This window comes from Bufo bufo, chromosome 3 (genome assembly GCF_905171765.1).
Source record: "Bufo bufo chromosome 3, aBufBuf1.1, whole genome shotgun sequence".
NCBI lineage: Eukaryota > Metazoa > Chordata > Amphibia > Anura > Bufonidae > Bufo > Bufo bufo.
In genome coordinates, this window is record NC_053391.1 from 674,417,497 (window position 1) to 674,435,788 (window position 18,292).

Consider the following 18,292-nt stretch of genomic DNA (forward strand, 5'->3'; position numbering starts at 1 on the left):
TGGTCTAGAACAGTGTTGGGTTTAATGTAAGGATCTCTGATGGCCTAAGGCAGTCAAATGGTTAAATTTAAGATTTCCGATGGACGGCAGTGTAAAGGTTAATGCAGTACAGCAGGCTGCAGCACTGCACAGGCTCTATTAGGAGGTTGCACATTGATATTACAAGCTTTCCGTTTCCTCTCTGCCCTGATCATAGAGAGGAGTGCAGGGAGGGGATAGAGAGGACTGTGCAGCTGTAAATGTACGGCCGCACAGTTCTCTGTATAATTGGGCAGAGTGATAAAGGAGCGCTCAGCCCAATCTTTAAACAGAAAGCTTGAGGAGCAGACTTTCTCAGAGCAGGGATAACTTCTGAGCTGCATGGAGCCCAGTCGTTCACCTTAAGGCCTCTTCCACACGGGCGTTGCAGGAAAATGTGCGGGTGCGTTACGGGAACACCCGCGATTTTTCCGCGCGAGTGCAAAACATTGTAATGCGTTTTGCACTCGCGTGAGAAAAATCGCGCGTGTTTGGTACCCAAACCCGAACTTCTTCACAGAAGTTCGGGCTTGGGATCGGTGTTCTGTAGATTGTATTATTTTCCCTTATAACATGGTTATAAGGGAAAATAATAGCATTCTGAATACAGAATGCATAGTAAAACATCGCTGGAGGGGTTAAAAAAAAAAAAAAAAATAATCTAACTCACCTTAGTCCACTTGTTCGCGGCCCGGTATCTCCTTCTGGCTTCATCTGATCTCTGTACAGCAACAGGACCTTTGGTGACGTCATTCCGGTCATCACATGATCCATCACCATGGTAAAAGATCATGTGACGTACCATGTGATGACCGGCGTGACGTCATCAAAGGTCCTTGACCTATAATTAATGCTCACCACAGGTCCTATTCAGTAAAGGGGACAGAAGGATATGCCGACATCGCGATCAAGTGGACTAAGGTGAGTTAAATGATTTATTTATTTTTAACCCCTCCAGCGCTGTTTTACTTTGCATTCTGTATTCAGAATGTTATTATTTTCCCTTATAACCATGTTATAAGGGAAAATAATGATCGGGTCTCCATCCCGATCGTCTCCTAGCAACCATGCGTGAAAATCGCACCGCATCCGCACTTGCTTGCGGATGCTTGCGATTTTCACGCAACCCCATTCATTTCTATGGGGCCTGCGTTACGTGAAAAACGCACAAAGAGGAGCATGCTGCGATTTTCACGCAACGCACAAGTGATGCGTGAAAATCATGGCTCATGTGAACAGCCCCATAGAAATGAATGGGTCAGGATTCCGTGCGGATGCAATGCGTTCACCTCCCGCAACGCATCCGCGCGGAAAACTCGCTCGTGTGAAAGGGGCCTAAGGGCTCATGCACACGACCGTATTTTCGGTCTGCATTCAATCCGCAAAAACTGCGGATCAGGCAGGCACACGGCAAGGATCTGTGTTTTGCGAATGTGTGATTTACAGATCGCAAAACAGATACGGTCGTGTGCATGAGCCCTAATCGAGAAACTTCGCAAAAAAAAAAGAAAAAAAACGCAAGGAGCATCAGGATGTGCCCCACACTCACCTGTTTGTTTTGCTGGGATTGTATTCATAGGAATACTTTATGGCAATTTTCATTCGCTTAGAGTTCAGTCGCCACAGTTTGAGGGAATGATCCATTCCACAGGACATTATCTTCTCTCCGAGGAGATCATAATCCTAACGCAAGAAGAAAATAATGACATGGCGGTTTTATTTATCAAGAGCATGAACGTCAAACAGTTGTGTGAAAAATAGCAGCAGCGGTAAGTGGACACGAGAAAAGGCGCACAACTTCCCACGTAGTTTTTGCTCCGTTGCCACACTGGCGATCACACCACGTGGAGAATGTGCTCGGATTTTCTCAGCATTTTAAACGCTTAATTTAGTTTGAGTTTCAAGCGTTTTTACATGCGTTTCTGATGAAGATTTTTTTTCTTTTTTTTCCTAAGTACAGTTGTAGCAAAAAGTTTTGAGACTAAAAACCAAAATTTGGCAAAGTTTGCAGCTTCACTTTTTTATGGTGGCAGCTCGCACTAACTTTACAATAGTAAATTAATCACAAAAAAAACCATTTCCCCTGCATTTCAGCCCTGCCACAATGTGGCAATGTGACCTCAGGTCAGTGATCTTCTCATTAGCTCAGGAGAAGGTGTCACCAAGGACAAGACGGCCGATATCACTCTGTCCTGCTGACTGAATTAAGCCTCATGCAGACGTCCGTGGAACACAGTCTGTGAGATCCCGGACTGGCATTGCAGAAGCGCACGGCGTCATTGGTTGGAGGGAGCGAGGCTGCTGGAGACTGTACAAGCGCTCATATCTCCAGCTACCCAATAGAGTTCAATGGAGAAGCAGCAGCATCGGTGGCGGATTAACATAGGGGTGTTCGGGTCGGCAGCCCCAGGTCCGGCATCGCTGGGGGGCCCAACGCCAACCTGATCACCCACATACTGTGGAGGGGGGAAAGGGAGCACATAGTTACCTGCCCCGTCGCCGATCACCACCATAGGCTTCAGGCATAGTAAGCCTGAGGCCTATGTGGTAGTATAATCCCGGCGCAGGCGTGTGTGATGACATCATCGCGAGCCGGGACATAGGACAATGAAGATTGCACGCCTGCCTCACCATCCCAGACACAGGTAAGCATTAGCTTTTATATTTTTTTATTTTTTTTCTGTTTGTGCCAACTTTGGGGGCAGATTATTACATGGGGCAAATTACTATATGAGGGGGCAGTGTGGGGCAAATTACTATATGGGGGGCAGTGTGGGGCAAATTACTATATGGGGGGCAGTGTGGGGCAAATTACTATATGGGGGGCAGTGTGGGGCAAATTACTATATGGGGGCAGTGTGGGGCAAATTACTATATGGGGGGCAGTGTGGGGCAAATTACTATATGGGGGGCAGTGTGGGGCAAATTACTATATGGGGGGGCAGTGTGGGGCAAATTACTATATGGGGGGCAGTGTGGGGCAAATTACTATATATACAGCGAGGAACAGAAGTATTTGAACACCCTGCGATTTTGCATGTTCTCCCACTTAGAAATCATGGAGGGGTCTGACATTCACATTGTAGGTGCATTCCCACTCAGAGACAGAATTTAAAAAAGACATTCAGGAAATCACATTGTATGATTTATAAAGAATGTATTTGTCTTGCACTGCTGAACATAAGTATTTGAACACCTGAGAAACAGCAAGAATTCTGGCTCTCAAAGACCTGTTACTGTTCCTTTAAAAAGTCCACCTCTACTCCACTCATTGATCTAACCTAGTAGCACCTGTCTGAGCTCTTGAAAGACCCTTGTCCACCCCACAGTCAGACGCCAACTACTACCATGGGCAAGACCAAATAGATGTCAAAAGAGACCAGAGACAAAATTGTGGACCTCCACAAGGCTGGAAAGGGCATCGGGGCAATTCCCAAGCAGTTTGGTGAAAATAGATCAACTGTTGGAGCAATTGTTAGAAAATGGAAGAGGCTAAAGACGACTGTCAGTCTCCCTCGGACTCGGGCTCCATGCAAGATCTCACCTCGTGGGGTATCACTGAAGATAAGGAAGGTGAGGAATCAGCCCAGAACTACAAGGGAGGAGCTGGTCAATGACATGAAGAGAGTTGGGACCACAGTTTCAGAGGTCACTGTCGGTAGAACACTACGTCGTCATGGTTTCAGATCATGCATTGCACGGAAGGTTCCCCTGCTCAAGTCATCACATGTCCAGGCCCGTCTGAAGTTTGCCAATGACCATCTGGATGATCCAGAGGAGGCATGGGAGAAAGTCATGTGGTCAGATGAGACCAAAGTAGAACTTTTTGGTCTAAACTTCACTTGTCGTGTTTGGAGGAAATAGAAGGATGGGTTGCATCCCAAGAACACCATCCCTACTGTGAAGCATGGGGGTGGTAACATCATGCTTTGGGGGGGCTTTTCTGCGAAGGGGACAGGACGACTGCACTGTATTAAGGAGAGGATGAATGGGGCCATTTATTGTGAGATTTTGAGCAACAACCTCCTTCCCTCAGTCAGAGCATTGAAGATGGGTCGTGGCTGGGTCTTCCAACATGACAACGACCCGAAGCACACAGCCAGGATAACCAAGGAGTGGCTCCGTAAGAAGCATATCAAGGTTCTGGAGTGGCCTAGCCAGTCTCCAGACCTAAATCCAATAGAACATCTTTGGAGGGAGCTGAAACTCTGTGTTGCTCAGCGACAGCCCCGAAACCTGACAGATCTAGAGGAGATCTGTGTGGAGGAGTGGGCCAACATCCCTGCTGCAGTGTGTGCAAACCTGGTCAAGAACTACAGGAAACGTTTGACCTCTGTAATTGTAAACAAAGGCTTCTGTACCAAATATTAACACTGGTTTTCTCAGGTGTTCAAATACTTATGTTCAGCAGTGCAAGACAAATACATTCTTTAAAAATCATACAATGTGATTTCCTGATTTTTTTTTTTTATTCTGTCTCTCAGAGTGGGAATGCACCTACAATGTGAATGTCAGACCCCTCCATGATTTCTAAGTGGGAGAACTTGCAAAATCGCAGGGTGTTCAAATACTTCTGTTCCTCACTGTATATGGGGCTAGTGTGGGAGAAATTACTGTATGAGGGCAGTGTGGGGGCGTTGCTATTAGGGGATATTTTTGGGGACACTATACAGAAATTATTACTTGGAGCACAATATAGGGTGTTATTATTACTGGGGGCATTATAATTCCTGTAGACACCATAGGTGTAAAGTAGAACTGGCTTAGTTGCCTATAGCAACAGATTGCACCTGTCATTTTTGACAGCCCTTTTGGAAAATGAAAGGTGGAATCTGATTGGTTGCTATGGACAACTAAGCCAGTTTTCCTGTCTGTTCTTCATGCGCGACCAAACGACTGGACCGATCTTCACCAAATTTGGAACACAGGTAAATCAGGTGCCCAGGAAGGTTTTAGACCGGGTCTCAGCTCTATAGGACGTAACGTTCCTGAGATATTCCCAAAAAATAACCTGCATTAGCAAATACAAGCCTGCAAGTCTTTTACTCATATCCCGACTGCCATACACACAGCTACATGACCCTTATCGGCCAATAGAAGCTCGCAGGCCCTTAGTCTCCACATACACACAGTTTTACTCCAGGTTTCCATAACAATCCAGCCATTTTTCTTCACTGCTGTAGGTCAGCTTCAGGCTAGGGCTGCACGACACATAGGGCACAACTACACTGGTACATGTGTCGCGCGACAATTTTTATAATGATAGTCTATGGTATTGCACTGTGACATGCAACATGCTGCAACAGTAGCAGAAAAAGCCATCTTGGATGGATTTTTTGCGACTGTCGTGTTGCAGGCGCCACATTTCGCAGTGCAACACCATAGACTAGAATTCTAAAAATTGTTGAGACAAAATGTTGCGCCACACATGTCGTCGTGGAGCCCTAGCATTAAAAGGGCAGGGCGCTGTGGAGGTCACTGTTAAGGGGGCAGAGGCCACTATTAAAGGGGCAACTGCTGTGGAGGTCACTGTCTACGCAGCAGGGCACTGTGAGGTCAGTGTTAAGGAAACAGGGTACTGTGAAGGTCACTTAAGGGGGCAGGGAACAGTGGAGATCACAGATAAGGGGACGGTGCCCTATGGAGGTCAGTGTTAAGGGGTGGGGTGCTGTGAAACTCACTGTTAAAGGGGCGGGCTGCTGTGAAGGTCTCATTTTACAGTGGCAGGGCACTGTGGATTTCACTGTTAAGGGGCAGGGTGCTGCAGAGGTCAGTGTTATGGGGGATACTGTCAATCTCTTTTAACGACACACAGAAACATTAAATGAAATTGATGAAATAGAGAGAGTGAGCTGGCTCACTACTGTGACCTGCGTCTCATCTTCTCCTCCAAGTCTTTTTTATCATAATCATATGTATTTTAAATTTGTCAACTAAAATTAAAATTTGTCACCTGCAGTCCTATGTAACTCACTTTAATTCACTGTGTTATGTGGGGTATTACATACGACTGCAGGTAATATCTATGACATCTGTACACAAAGTTATGAGATGGTGGGGGTATGATTCCTGGCACCCCAGACAATCAGCTGTTTGAGGAGACCGCGATGTTCCAGTAAGCGCCGCAACCTCTTTGCTCAGCGCTGTCCAATTGATAGCACTGCGCTTGGTGTAGCAGCTCAGCCCCAATCACTCGGATGGGACAGAGCTGCACCTAGACCATGTGAACGATGAATGTGATGTCATATTGCCTAGGAAGAGACTGTGGCGCTCATGAAGCACCCCAGCCAATCAACGGTTTGAGGTTTAAACTAAAATGGAGGGAGGGGCCCGAGTTGGGTAGACAGCTCTGGGCCTATCATGCACTTAACCCACCCCTGAGCAGTATGCATCTGTATGACATGTCATTCAAACGGGGGGAACACAGTCTCATTTTGTGATCACGGGGAGCAGTCGGACCCCCTCTGATCAGACACTTATGCCGTATGCTGTGGATCGAGAATAAGTTTAAAGAAAAAAAAAAAAACATGCAGTTTTCTGGCATCTTGAGTCCAAAAGAAGCTTATGGGGGAAAATGCCCCTTCTGCAAACCGCTGTCTATGTAGACTTCTCAAGAATTTGCTATAGACTTTAGCTTCATTGCCTGCGATAGGCTGGGTCTCATGAAGAAACCCATGCTATTGCAATTGTAGTTCCTATGGAGCCCTGTAGGTGGCAGGTTTCCATAAGAGCATAGCAAATCTGCAATGAACTGCATACTATTAAAAAATAAATAAATATTATTCTGTACTCCCATTATTGACTACAAGGTCCAGCGCAGCATTTTCAGTAGCTATTGTACCTGCTATTAGAGCTGGCTCCCAAGTAATTGGGGCTGAGCTGCAGTACCAGGCACAGCCACTACATAAATGTACGGCGCTGTGTAAGGATTCTGACCCCCACTCTGTGATATGGATATAGCCTATCCTTAGGATAGAAACATCAACGCTCCAGAAAACCCAAGATGATCACTAAGCTACAGGTACAAAGTCTGAGGTTGCACCACTGAAAGATTCTGATGGCACCATACCGCCTCCCTTCTAAAGTACATGGAGACCTAGCATAGGACCATGGTAACCTTTATAAAAATTATAAATGCTGATAATCAAGGAAATATTAGTGACTTACTGCACTCAACACTTCATCTCTGTGCCCTTCCACACCACCGAATATAGCCACAAGTGTATCTGTCTGTATATTCCACAGCCTCAGTGCATGATCTGCAGAAACAAAAGGGTTAAATAGACTGAATAGTCTTCAAATCCCAAATATATACTCTTTCCAGCAGAGAACAATTAAGGGGAAAATGCCCAGGATGTCCTAAAAAAAAAAAAGAAAAGCGATACCTCACAGATTTCCTGCCACTCCCATGCCAATGCCTTCCGGTCCCCACTGGCCTGAACACACAGGAAATGCCAGTGATTGGCTGAGTTGGGATTTCCTGTGTGTCACGATGGGAGAAGAAATTAGAGACCGGCGGGAAGGGGGGCCTGTTAAGCATCCAAACGGGATTGGTCATCACTTATGTTATTTAACCACTCTGAGCCCTTTGGCCAAAATTATTCCTTGCTGGTCAAACCCTTTACAGGGACTGCCCAGGATTAGAAAAAGTGGTTCTGTTTAAAAAAAAACAACACATATTTAAGAGTATGTTCACACGGAAAAATATGCTTGAGGTGAGAGGTGTGTCTCCAGGATGCTGCTGTCTTCATTAGCTCTCATGTATCATCACAGCTTCACTCCAGGGTTGACTACAGCTAATGAGCATTGTGCTGATGCCACGTGTGTACTGCTGTGGGTGCTCTTCTTTCGCTCAACACTTGTACATAACCTGTGTGATCTCTTTCCCCTGCAAACTGCCTGGTGTGTGTGTGTCTGCTTTCCTCCCAATCTACGGTTTGCGTGAGCTGCCCTCCTTGGATGCTTTACCCCCCTCTGCACACTCTGATCTGCTGTATTGAATCTCCTCCCCCTCCCTGCTGCTATCTGTAAAACTGAGTGAATTGATGAATTCTGCCTTTAGGAAGTGACTTCATGAATTCCTTTTCTAGAGTCTTCAGAGGCAGTGTCCCCTATTAGACATACCTTTGCTGACAGATAACAGTAGGTTTGGATCGCGTGGATGAAACTTGAGTTCATTGATTGCATTGCCGTGGCCCACATAGTGCTGCGTGGGGGGAAAAAACATCATATCTTTAGTTTTGCTTCCACTATACTGGCATATACAGGTTTATTTAAAAAAATAAAATAAAAAAAAAGACGACATGGATCAGGTTTTGCTTACATGGCCTATGCACACAGGAGAACTAGGAGCATCCTAACAGCACGAGAAGACATATAAGCCACTTACTGAGGCTATGCTGCAGTACGTAGTTATTAGGAATGAGCGAATTAACTTTGGATGAACCATCCGTAGTCGATTCACATAAAACCTTGTTCTACTACTGTACGGAGCAGGAGCTCTGTACAGTATTAGAATGTATTGGCTCCGATGAGCTGAAGTTATTGCTTCGCACAATAACTTCATACATTTGTACTGTAAAAAAACATTTCCCAAACTCAGGTTCGGTTCCAAGGTACCACTTGTTTCATCCGAATTCGATTCGCTCATCCCTAGTAGTTATCTAACCCATTCACCACATACCTTGATACACTGCATAGTGATGGGATTAATAATCCGGATAATTCCCCGGGAGCCTGCCACTGCCAGGAGCGGGTGACTTGTGTTGCTGTCGTAAGTCCACGCGCAGGTGTAAAAGTTCTCATCTGCCTAAATCTTGCAATTAAGGAGTTTAACTTTAAAAAAAAAAAGAAGATATCAAGCAAGATGAAATCAGTACAGACCCTGGAAATGGCAGTCATGGCACAACGCACAACCTACTTGTATGACGTCAAAGGGTATATTCACACATGGCAGATCGGTCGCAGAAATTTCACTGGCTGCAGATTGTTTCCAGGTCGTTTTCGGCAGCAAGCAAATAGATTTTCTGCACGATCCATTCAGATGAACGTGGCAGTCATAGAAATTTCTGAAACAGAACTGCTACGTGTGAATTCACCCTAAAATGTGGACAACCACTGGTGACAACTACAGCTATACTAAAGCATTCAATAAGCCTGGTGTTAACACCCTGAACGGCACATCACAAAGCCCCTTTATACGCCTGTGGAATGTTGGGGGTTGTCTCACTGGAGACAGGGATCAGCAACTTTAGTCAATACAGCTGCTGTGAAACTACAACCCCCAGCATGCACACTTGCTTAGCTGTTTTTATAACTCCCACAGAAGTGAAAGGAGGATTCTGGGAGTTGCAGTTTCAGAACAGCTGGAGTACCGGAGGTTTCTGATCCTTGCGCTAGGATATGCCACCAATGTCAGATAGGAGCACCTACACGTATCTCCAGAACAGGTGCCAGAAATAGGAGAGCGCACTACGCATGCACGGCGTGCCCTCCCTTCATTTCTCATGGAGTTTTGAAAATAGTTTGGCTATAGTCCCATAGTAATGAATGGAGGGCTCACAGTGCAGGCATGGCCACCGCCCCATTCACTTCTATGGGACTGCTAGAGATCGCTGAGCCAGCTATTCCATAGAACTGAATGGAGAGCAGCAGTGCACTCTCCTTCACTTTCTGGAGCCCGTTCGGGAGATAGGTGCGGGTGCAAAAGTTGGGACCTGCATCTTTCTGACATTGGTGGCATAGCCTAGCGATATATATGCCACCAATGTCTCAGACAAAACAACCTCATCCCTGCTTGCTGGCTCCCTGTAAATATCTAGCGTGAAACAGTACATAGATGGGGAGGGGGTGCAGCCCCAATTTCTCTTTCTCAGTGTGTCTGTGAGACTGCAAGAGGTAAGGGGGTGCAGAAGGAAGAGACATCTGATGTAAATCACCTTCACTCTGCAGTCACAGAGGGAGCATACATTTGTATTGACGCAGAGGGAAGCCTTTCAGGTTCCAATATAACGGGTTTACAATGCCTATATTATAGCTGCAATGCCCCTACAACTCTGACGTGGGGGTCTACTGCCAAAAACATAACTACGACAAGAAACCGCGCAACGCACTTGTCCTCACTGGGTGAAGGACTGCATGATACGCTAAATCCCTGGAAAGCGCTCTCATGTGAAGGATACATCAGCGTCCACGTATGACTGCAGTAACCTGACTTCTCCTTGTGAGTGACATTCATACAGCGTGACCTGCAAAGAAGAGCAGATTGTGAGGAACAAAGTCACCGACGACGACCAATCGGATCACCGCCGATGGCGCGAGTGCCTGCTACTTACCCTGTTACTGCCGACAGTGGCAAACACCAAGGGATCGCCCTCTTTACTGTGCCAGTTAAATTGCACCCCAAACAGCGGCTGGTTGTGATCTTCCTGCAAATCATACACAGAAATCAGTAAGACAAATGCTCCTCAAACGTTTCCCCGGCAATTATTTCAGCCAACTGAAGGGGAGTCCTCCTGCCTGCGCGTTACGGGACGCACGCTCCGGCCTGGGGACGGTGGTTTAATGCTACACAGAGATCAGGAAGCAAATGGAAGTTACCTTTCTACTGGGGAAGTCCTACGTCAAAAAGCCTGAGATACAGTGGTATAGATCAGCACAACTTACTATGTGTTCAAAAGTATGCAGACCCCTAGCATCACCTGTATGAGCCTGCTGGACATCCCATGTCTAAACCACGGGTGTTAATAGGGAGTTGGGCCCCTTTTTGGATCTTTAACAGCCTCCAGATTTTGGAGAAGGTGCACCCACTCAAGAGTTCCTCCACCCCGTGCCTTTATGGACCTTGCTTTGGGTGCAGTCATGCTAGAACAGAACCCTTCCCACTAAGTGGCAAATCGTATAAAATGTCAGTGCAGGTGAGCACGAAACGGCCCCTCAGGATCCACACCCTATGTATCTACTTCTACAATAACCTTTCGTTTTTTCCGTATAGTGAGTGCCACGCTTTTTTCTCCTTTGAGACACATTTTTCTACATAGCACCACTCTGGATTGGTATACAGTTGTGTCTTCATATAGTACCCCTGTGGAACAGAGTTTGGGCTCGTTCAGACAGCTGTGTGTTATTCGCGGTCCGCAAATATCTGGATCAGTTGTGCAGCAAAATCTTCTGCATGTCCTCAAAAAAAAACAAAATGTATATTTCCGCATGATTTCGGTATTTTGCGGATCCGCAAAAAAGGAAAGTAACATTTAATAAAGATTCAAAGGTGACACAACAGGTCATTAAAGTCTGCGGACACGAATATGCAAAATACGGACTGCCTACGGAACACATTGGACACGTTCTATCTTTTATGCGAACATACGGAAGCGGATAGCACACAGTGTGCTATCCGTGGATTTTGCGGTCCCATGGAAACTAATGGGTCTGCATCTGATCCGCAAAAATGCGGAAAGAGAAATATGATCGTAGCATTTTGTGGATCCGCACAACACGGATACTGGACCGTGTGCCTTTCGCAATTTGCAGACAGCACATGGCCGCTGCCATCATACAAAATGCCTATTCTGGTCCAGAACAGAACATGATCTATATTTTTTTTTGCAGGGCCGCGGAATGTGACTACGGATGCGGACAGCACATGGTGCGCTGTCCGCGTCTTTTGCGGCCCCATCGAAATGAATGGGTCCACACCCTTTCATACGGTCGTGTGAATGAGCCCTTACTGAGAAGCTACGGAAGTGCCAGCCGCCTACTGGTGATTTGATAAAACGTCTGGGCATGCTGCGACAACGACTAACGTAAACGTAGACCAGAACACATAAAGATACTAAGTCCCCAAGTGTCTTCTGACCTTTCAGCGACTGGAGTATTAAAAAAAAAAAAAAGCATCAACCAAAAAAATCATTCCCCACATGAATCGTTCTGGTTCTATTACCTGATATCGGACAAGCAGTGCGGTCTATCAGAATTTAGGGTAGACAATGACAAACACAAGTGAAATGTCTAGGTCAGGGACCAGCAACCTCCTGCGCTCCAGCTGTTGCAAAACTACAATTCCCAGCATGCTCCATTCATTTCTGTGAGAGTTCTGAGAAGAGCAGAGGAAGTATGCATGCTGGGAGTTGTAGTTTTACAACATCTGGAGTGCCGGAGGTTGCCTACCCCTGTCTGGGTCATGCTAATATATTACAAAAAAGATAAAAAATAAATGCTAAGATGACACTGGCAGTGTGCATTTCGGGGAAGGGAATGTCCGGCACCTAATAGAACAGTCCTATCCTTGTCCGTAATGCAGACAATAACAGGACATGTATAATTTTTCAGACGGCACGGAACGGACACGGCACGCAGAGTACTGTCCTTATCTTTTCAAGTGAATGGGGCCGCATCCGACCTGCAAAAACCCAGTCGTGTGCATGAGCCCTTAGAGCGACAAATTTATGAAAAGCCATCGCTGTTAAACACTAAAACGGTGTCTGGTCCTGAACCAGTTAAGATGGAAATACAAGGGACATTACTCAGGGACTTACCTTCAAGCTGTTCACACATTTGAATGAGTATTTACACTTCTTTGATCTCCATTTGCCTTTTCCCCAATTCTTCCTCCCCGGGGCGTTCGCAGTATTTGTGGGGGTATCTGGCCGCTCTGTGTTGGTGCCGCTCTCTATACTGACAGCGTCATCCTGCAAACAACAGACAGAGAGAGCTCAAACATGGTGTCCTGAGACCACCGCTGACGGACAGCCCCACATCGGGAAGCTTGGGCAGACAGGCTTGAGAGGGTTAACCATGGGGGATCCTGGCAGTTTCGGTGGGAGTGTGGCAGTTTATCACAGCTGTGGGGCAGCGCCATACCATCACCCTTACACCTAGTACGTCAGGGTCGCGCTCACTACCTCACCCTTAGCGCGACGACCTGTTACATCTCTACGGAGAGCCCCGCTGAACGGTAGGTCCATGACTCGGCTGTGGTCACTGATCGGCACCACGGCGCGGCGATGTGCTCTGCAGTTACTGGAACTGAACATTCACTCCGTATATTACATACCACCCATTAGACGCTCATCTCCAGAGCAGTCACTGACCGCAGTGCCCAAAACGTGTACGCCATGTTAATGGAAAAAGGCCGACTGTATAAATCAAGGTCGCACTTGTATCACTACATCAATGCCTCACTCATAAATCAAGATGGACGAACGGAATAGGACATCTGTGAGGATAGAGTATAATAAAGGGTCTGTCTCACTTCAGCAAATAGCAGTTATGTAGAGAAAGTTATTACAAGGGACTTACTAATGTACTGGGATAGTCCATATTGACTCCTTTGCTGGCATTATACACCGCTTGTATCCGGGGGGGTTATGACCACCCTGCAATCCAGCAGTGGTGGTCGTGCTCGCACACTATAGGAAAAAGTGCTGGCCTTTCTGGTGGCTGGGACCGCAGGAGCACGCATAGGCCAGTGCTTTTTCCTATAGTCTGCAAGCACGACCACCACTGCTGGATTGCAGGGTGGTCGTAACCATGGAAACAAGCAGTGTATAATGTGATGGAAAAATGAATCCACACAGAAAAGGAGGCAACATGGAGAATCACAATACATTAGTATTAACATGATAAATGCCACATGCTGAAGCGAGACGACCCCTTTAACTCCTCTCCGCTTTACTACTACTGTAAAATGCCGTAGATTTTTCACATGCAATTCTGCTGCTGAAAATCCAGAGTTTACGCCATGTGCGGCCGCGCGGACTGCAGATCTGACGCTGGCGTTTCCCCGCTCCCCCACATTACGGCACATGCTAGTGTATGTGTGTCCTCAATAAGGGGGGTCAGAGGAGCTCATGTCGGATCGAGCATGCTGAACCCAAACTGCCTGACCCTTCATCAGGAGAGTTGGGACACACCCATTCATATAACTCTATTCTGCGTCCGATCCGCAATTTTTCAGTATCGGACACGGACCCATTCATTTCAAAGTGGCAGCAAAAAAGGTGTACAGCACACAGTGCGCTGTCTGCCTCTATAGGTCCATTCCACAAAAAAAGATAGAACATGTCCGTTTTGCGGACAATAATAGGCATTTTTAAACAAAGGGCAGGACGCACACGGCTGGTATCTGTGTTTTGAGGATTGCAAAACGGATGCGGTCGTCTGCATGAGGCCTGATGGTTGTCTAGGTGGCTCAGTGGTTAGCACTGGTCCTGGGTTTGAATCCAACCAAGGGAACCATCTGTGATATTAGCAGGTTCCCCCCGTGTGTGTGTGTGGGGGGGGTTTCCCCTGGGTTCCCCGGTTTCCTCAAAAGACAAACTGATAGGAAATTAAGATTGGGGACAGTGAGCGATGATAATGTCTGTAGGACTATGTCAGCGCTGGAGAAGTATCTGCCCTGTAAGGTCCCAGGCAATGACGACGGCATGCAGGTTTCTGCACACACGCAGTGTACCGCCAAGGAGGAGCGGAAACATCCACCATCTGCAGAACCCGCCACGTCTGCTCAGGTGGCTGGATCAGGAACTTTTTTTTTTTAAATGGTTGTCTAGAAAGATGGCTCATATCCTGCTCAAACCGTATAGATGCAAATGATCCAACAGCACATATAGACTGAACCTGAAACCTGCACAACGTCTAAAGAAGAAAAGCAGGCACCGCGTCATAAGAAAACCACATGGTGCAAGCCCCGAACCTTCCCCTCCCCCGTCCGCACCGCCTGCTGCCGCCGCACACCACCGCTTTTCTTGACTTGAAAAGTCATGCAGCTTTTAAAAGGGTTTTTCAGTGGGTGAGAAGTGGAATTTTTAGTCACGTAAAGTTTCACATTACGTTTTTGCCTTAGGCTACTTTCCCACTCGCATTTTGGGCGGATCCGTCATGGATCTGCAAAAAACGCTTCCGTTACGATAATACAACCGCATGCATCCGCTCAGGACGGATCCGTTTCTATTATCTGTAACATGGCCAAGACGGATCCGTCATGAACTCCATTGAAAGTCAATGTGAGACTGATCCGTTTTCTATTGTGCCAGATAAAACGGATCCGTCCCTATTGACTTACATTGTGTGCCAGGACCGTTTGGCTCTGTTTCGTCAAGCGGACATCAAAACGCTGAAGGCAGCCTCCAGAGCGGAATGGAGACGGAACTGAAGCATTCTGAGCGGATCCTTTTCCATTCAAGATGCATTAGGGCAAAATAGATCCGTTTGGGACCGCTTGGGAAAGCCCTGAACGGATCTCACAAACGGAAAGCCAAAACCCCAGTGTGAAGGTAGCCTTACATTCAACACATACAGCGCCATCCGTTAGTTCCATATATGTTAACATCGGTTTTTTTGCTGGACGCTGCAGGATGTAAAATCGTAGTACATCATGCTTTTGCATCCTCTCCCCCAATGTATATGTTAAACGTAGGGCGAAAACCTGATGTGACCCCGTCTAATTTGTGTTTTTACCCCTATAGCCTGAGGATAGGTCATCAATAGAAAAAGCCCGGAGAACCCCTTTAAACCAGTGTTTGCGCAGCATTTTATCATTTCCTAATGGCAAGTACAGAACATCTGGCCGCAGTGTTATTTTGGTCCAAAACTAGAGCATTTTTTTGGGGTGGGGGCTTAGAACGTCTGTCTGAAGCCACGTAAGAGCGTCGTGGGGACATATTCATGAGAGATAAGACCACGTTCACACCAACACTAGTTATTTTTATTGTTCGGCTCCGTTAGAGGAGAGACAGAAACCAATGGAGCCGAACAGGCCACACTGACTATAATGGGGCCCGTTTGGGGGTCTGTTTCGGAAGGGGCAGGGGAGTCCTGCGTGTCTGACTTTTTTGTCCACTTTTTGGCGGAATCTGCAATGGAGTCTCCAACACAGACGAACAGGTCCTGACAGAGAAAGGGCACAATATGTCCTAAAAAAACAACAACGCAACAAACTTTTCTAAGGCTACTTTCACACTTGCGGCAGAGTGATCCGATGGGCAGTTCCGTCGTCAGAACTGCCCCCCGGATACGCCGCTGACTGAAAGCATTTGTGAGACGGATCCAGATGCGGATCCGTCTCACAAATGCATTGCAAGGACGAATCCGTCTCTCCGCTTGTCATGCGGATCTGTCTTGTATCTTTTTTCACATTTTTACTGGTCTGCGCATGCGCAGGCCGGAAGGACGGATTCGGCACTCCGGCATTTTGAATGCCGGATCCGTCACTAATACATTCCTATGGGAAAAAATGCCGGATCCGGCATTCAGGCAAGTCTACAGGTTTTTTTGGCCGGAGATAAAACCGTAGCATGCTGCTGTTTTATCTTTTGCCTGATCAGTCAAAATGACTGAACTGAAGATATCCTGATGCATCCTGAACGGATCGCTCTCCATTCAGAATGCATGGGGATAAAACTGATCAGTTCTTTTCCGGTATTGAGCCCCGAGGACGGAACTCTATGCCGGAAAAGAAAAACTCTAGTGTGAAAGTACCCTTATCCAAAGAGGTAAAAACAGAAAAGGTAGAAGATTAAAGGGGTCTTCTCATCTGGGACATTGATGGTGTAATGTCAGATAGGAGTGGGTCCTGCACCTATCTCCCAAACAGGGTCCCCAAAGTGAAGGATAACGCACTACGCATGCGCGGCCACCCTCCATTCACCACTATGGTGTTGGCTCAGCTATTTTCAGATCTCCCATAGGTATGAATGGAAAGCATGCACGGTGCGCTCTACTTCACTTAGCGGGTCCAAGAGATGGGACCTCCACCTCTCTGAGATCGATGTCCCAGATGGGGATACCCCCTTTAATCATATTTTTCACGATGACGAAAAAGCTCAGCACACGCTGTACACACATCCTGACGTCAGCGTCACAGTTGTGAACGGGCCCTACAGGTCACCTTGGTGTAATTCACAGGTAACAAAAGAAATTGGTAAGAAACTACCCTGCCCCCCCCCCCCCCCCCCAGATTCTGTATAATGTTGCTGTAGAACAAGGGGGTCAATAACCTCCAAGACTGCAGCCGTAGTGAAACTACAACTCCCAGCATGCTCAATTCACTTCCTTGGGAGTTCGGAGAACAGCTAAGTAATTGTGCATGCTGGGAGTTGTAGTGTTTCCACAGCTGGAGCCCCCACGGAGGTTGTAGCCGCTGCTCGGGGACGCTGCTCCATAGGACTCATCCTCACCAGAACATGGTCTGAGGTGCTGCACCCTGCTGTCGCGGACCACCCAATGGTCAACCAGTGAGAAGCCTGTGGGCAGGGCTGACACCATGCGTAGAGCGCACTGCCAAGAGGAAGTCCACCGCCAGTGTGCGAGTGAGCGCTAGGAAAAGGAGCGGGATCGAGCAGGCAGCACCCAGTGAACTCCGCAGGCCTGGGCAGAGGACGGGGACACATTGCTGGGTTCATGGGGAGGCAGGGAAGTGGCTGCACTGGTTGATATTCACAGGGATGGAGAGCTTATTAAAAAAACTTGGGACTGGGAAGGGTACTTTTTAATTTTGCCCCTGATCCAGACTGACGGCGCCCTTTAGTCAGACAAACAGCAGAACCTCTGGACCTAACCAAGAGCTTTTCCATTTACTGACAGTAAGCAGAGATCCTGAAAACCACAAGCATTCTAATCATGCCATAGTTGAACATACCGCCTCTGTCACAGCACTCCGGGGGAGGCGATAGGGGGATCTCAACCAGTCCTGAAGACTGGGGAGCCTGGTCCCCCATTCTCTGCTGTGTAATGGAAAGTTATGATCTTTCTATGATTTGCTATCAGTCAGCTGGACTCTGCATGCTGTCAGCGAATGGAAACCCTCTCGTTTACCAGCCTAGCACCTCTATAACAGAGGCCATACATCTCACAGACAGCCTGCGATCGTCTACTTACTGTGGAACTACAAGTCCCAGCATGTGCCCTGCCGTGTGGAACTACAAGTCACAGCATAACCGAAAACGTCCCTGTGATGCGGAACCAGCCATTCTGGGACCTGTAGTACCACAACACATGAGGCTGGCTGCTCTGAGAGGTGAGCGGGCAGCATACTGCACAGTGAGAAATACCGAAACCAACAGTCAGATGCCCCAACCTCGACCCCCGTTCCCACCGCGCGTTTTTCCTCACATTTTCATCCCCAGACAACTCCGGGTTACTGTTCTCGTCGCTGCTCAGCTTCTGCTTCTTGGCCGGCATCTCGTTTCCCGCCGCACGACCGGAAGCGTCGGACATCTTCCAGCGCCTCGGCGTGACGTCATTCGGACGCGCCCGCGCCGCGAGCACGTGACCT

At 47.4% G+C, this 18,292-nt stretch overlaps 1 protein-coding gene across 1 annotated transcript in view; it reads right to left on the reverse strand.

Annotated features, from left to right (window-relative positions):
- The window catches only part of EED (embryonic ectoderm development), a 31,515-nt gene extending 13,234 nt beyond the window's left edge, over window positions 1-18,281 (reverse strand). Inside the window, exons 1-8 of the mRNA XM_040426373.1 lie at window positions 18,130-18,281; window positions 12,555-12,707; window positions 10,353-10,445; window positions 10,200-10,265; window positions 8,702-8,827; window positions 8,143-8,224; window positions 7,186-7,277; window positions 1,568-1,701 (exon numbers count right to left, since the gene is read on the reverse strand). Of these exons, the coding sequence (XP_040282307.1) occupies window positions 1,568-1,701; window positions 7,186-7,277; window positions 8,143-8,224; window positions 8,702-8,827; window positions 10,200-10,265; window positions 10,353-10,445; window positions 12,555-12,707; window positions 18,130-18,234 (851 nt within the window). The 5' untranslated portion in view covers window positions 18,235-18,281. The remainder of the gene's footprint in view (window positions 1-1,567; window positions 1,702-7,185; window positions 7,278-8,142; window positions 8,225-8,701; window positions 8,828-10,199; window positions 10,266-10,352; window positions 10,446-12,554; window positions 12,708-18,129) is intronic.
- Window positions 18,282-18,292: the final 11 nt, after the last annotated feature.